Source organism: Ptychodera flava, chromosome 7 (genome assembly GCF_041260155.1).
Source record: "Ptychodera flava strain L36383 chromosome 7, AS_Pfla_20210202, whole genome shotgun sequence".
Lineage (NCBI taxonomy): Eukaryota > Metazoa > Hemichordata > Enteropneusta > Ptychoderidae > Ptychodera > Ptychodera flava.
In genome coordinates, this window is record NC_091934.1 from 25,001,772 (window position 1) to 25,005,019 (window position 3,248).

The following is a 3,248-nucleotide window of genomic DNA, read 5'->3' on the forward strand; positions in this document are numbered from 1 at the left end:
ACTCCTAGGGACTAATAAATTTAGCCGGTTTGCACAGTGGTTCGGTTTGGAGAGGGTGGGCGTGGTCAACCACATTTAGCATATTCACCCAACACACATAGACGCTCACAGGCAGCTCGCACACATCAGACTAGACGGACAGAAAACCACACGTCATTAAACTTTACACAACTTTATTTAAAATTGCACTAATAAATGTATCTATTTCCAAAAAAAGTCGTTTGTGTCTTTTGAAAACATACAAATGCATACACTCGTACGGGAACACGAAACTATAGTTCATAATACTGTCCGAGTCACATATAAAATCACATCATTTCTCTACACTTTAAATGTTTACTTCTTGCAAAACCATGAATCCAGTGTTGATTGCTTTGCCTGACTTCGTTGCATGACGATCGCTGCTTCAACGACACTCTCGGCTTCCTGAATTTGATGGAGAATACGACAGTCTTTGTTGGTGGCAAAATTCCGCAACTTCAATAACATCTCCAGTGCATCAGCATACGACAAGTTTTCTTCGATGTCGTTGTCTTTGGACAGCGGTACTTTGTCGGCGTCATAATCATCGTCAGGGTCGCGGTTCTCTCGATCGGCGATGAAATTATCCACCAGCTGACGTTCCCAATCACCAGTGTAGGTCTCTTCAGTTGGCATGCTGTCATCAAAACCGATGTACAGGTTCGCGTCGACATCAGCGATACCAGACGATTGGTTACCTTCCCTGATCAGCGTCGCCACTTCCTCACAGACACGATCTTCCTCATTGTCATCGGTCGACTCATCAGAAGTCCCGGGGGCAGGAAAGCCGGCCTTGACAAAACACTTCGTTATGGTCGATTCTGTTGTTTCACCCCATGCTCGGCTGATCATGTAGACTGCATCTAACACTGTGACGGACTTTGCAACTTCGCTTGCTGATCGGCAAGTGTCAATCTTGGCAATAACTGACCCCAGGAGATGTTTATGGTAGCGTGCCTTGAAATCTCTGATGATGCCTTGGTCGGGGGGTTGCAGGCAGGAGGTCATGTTGGCGGGCAGACATTTTAATGTAACGTTTGACAGTCAGATGTCTGGCGCGTGGGATGAAATATTGTTGAGAAACATGAGAATCTTCCTTTTCCGTCTCCGCATGGTGGAATTGACATCTTGCAACCACTCGGTGAATAAATCAGTCGTCATCCATGCCTTTTATTTGACCGGTAGAGAGTTGATTTCGATGTTACGGAAAGAGCGTGGCTTCGCGGCTTTACCAATAACCAGTGGCATCAGTTTTACTCCAGTTAAACTGCATGCGAACATCACTGTAAGTCGTTCTTTGGACCCTTTACCGCCTTTACAGTCCTCAGTTCTTAAAGCTAAAGTTCGATCTGGCAATGCCCTGTAGAATACGCCACTTTCATCACAGTTCAAAATGTCCTCTGGCGCAATACCTTTACACAGCGTGGGTAAACGCCCAAAATTCATCAACAATTTTGTCTGAGACGTCTGCCCTCTCACCGCTGACCTTCAGTGACCTCACATTGTAACGGCTTCGCCAACTCTCTAACCAGCCATTCGATGCTTTAAAGTCGTGAATCTGCAGACTGTTGGCAAAAGACAGTGCTTTCTCTTGCAGTAAAGGGCCAGAAATAGGAATATTTTTGGCTCTCGCCTGCTGAAACCAGTCCCACGTCAAAGCGTTGACATCGTGAAACTTTGCTGAGTGGTTGAGGCGTTGCCGGTTTGCATCAGCGTTTGCTTCGAACTGCGCTACGTACTCATCTTTCTTCTTGATGATGTCGGACACTGTTGACTTTCCGATGTTGTATTTTTCGCCCAATTTTTTCATGGTCAGTGATGATGACTCTGCTTCTTTGATAAGTTTTATCTTATCAGAAAGATTGAGTTCTTTCCTTCTACGCTTTGCTGGTGGAGCAGACATCGTTGACTAGGAGGATGAACTTCAATGCAGTAAGATGTCGAGCGAGACGTAGACACGGGCTGTGATTCGTAAGCGAAGTAAACGGGAATGGTGAAATTTGGAGACATGGGTCTCGTTTTATCACGGCTGTACCTTTGATGACCCGATACTTTCACACTTTGCGTTATTAAAGTGCCTTCATAGCTTTGATCGCCCGAAAAAATCACTGTAGAAACCTTACGTTTGATCAACCGACAAGAGATCTCTATCAGTGCGGTGACACTTCAGTTGTCAATCAACCTGTTTTTATTGTCCATGGTAGCAACAGTGTTTTTTCGCGGGAGAGTAGAACAAAAGAATGTTTTAACGCCTGGCTTGAGTGACAGCTCTACCTCTTTATTAGCGTATGTAAATGTATACATAAAGAGAGCGCAAAGACAAAAGACAGCAATCGGTACGTCTCTGATGTAGCTAAAACAAAGAAACTTGTCAAGATGCTGACTTCAAAAAGTGTTGTCGTCCGGTTTTCGCTTGACAACCGGTCCGGTTTCCAGAGTAGGCAGTGGCCGGTTTTAGCAGTTTTTTTTACATATGTTGTCTATGGGCGTGGGCAGGGACTGAATAATGTATATCGTTCGGTATGGACAGTGATCCGGTTTTCCCAGGGTTCGGTTTTGGCAGGTTTTACTGTACTGAGATCACGAGTGTTGTCAGAATGCTGACGAAACTTATTAATGATGCTAGTAAAATGAATATTGAAAGCCTTGGCGATATCCCCATTGTTTTTCAGCCTCTTACCTTCATGGTAGAAAGATGAGCTGAGAGACTGACTGTTGCCACGGGACAAAATATCATTAACAGAACGCCAAAGAACAGAAGCGTTATTAGGGTTGTTGTGAAGACATTACGATAATGACGTCGCTTAGTAGAGGTAATTGCATGGACAATCCTGTTCCGTAAAGAACAATACACAAGCCAGTCATTGGGGTTTTTAGACCAAGTGGCTTTCACAAATTGTAATCTCTGACACAAATAAGATCCAGAATTTCAGAAGAGAACCACGGTGGATGCCTAATCCTACTCACACGTCTCGTGATAAACGGTGCATGCGCATCGCAAATACGACTGAAGGAGTAAGTCCATTCATTGAAAGTGGTATTCACATCATTAGACATGTGGGCATCTGGCCATGAGATAGATTCCAGATCTCCCAAAAAATGCTCGGGAGTAAAATTACGAAACTGTCTTGACTTAATTGTAATATGGGAACCAGTGGTATCAGAGCTTGCATTCAAACGTCGTACAACAAAAACAGGATAATGATCAGATAGGCCAACTTCAGCAA

At 44.2% G+C, this 3,248-nt stretch overlaps 2 protein-coding genes across 2 annotated transcripts; both read right to left on the reverse strand.

Moving 5' to 3' along the window:
* Positions 1 to 336: 336 nt before the first annotated feature.
* LOC139136398 (tigger transposable element-derived protein 6-like) lies at positions 337 to 1,029 on the reverse strand. The gene has a single exon (XM_070704122.1). It carries the CDS (start codon positions 1,027 to 1,029, stop codon positions 337 to 339), a length of 693 nt encoding a protein of 230 aa, XP_070560223.1.
* Positions 1,030 to 1,435: 406 nt separating this feature from the next.
* On the reverse strand, positions 1,436 to 1,924 carry LOC139136399 (tigger transposable element-derived protein 4-like). The gene has a single exon (XM_070704123.1). The coding sequence runs from the start codon at positions 1,922 to 1,924 to the stop codon at positions 1,436 to 1,438; it is 489 nt and encodes a 162-aa protein (XP_070560224.1).
* Between the last annotated feature and the right edge of the window lie 1,324 nt (positions 1,925 to 3,248).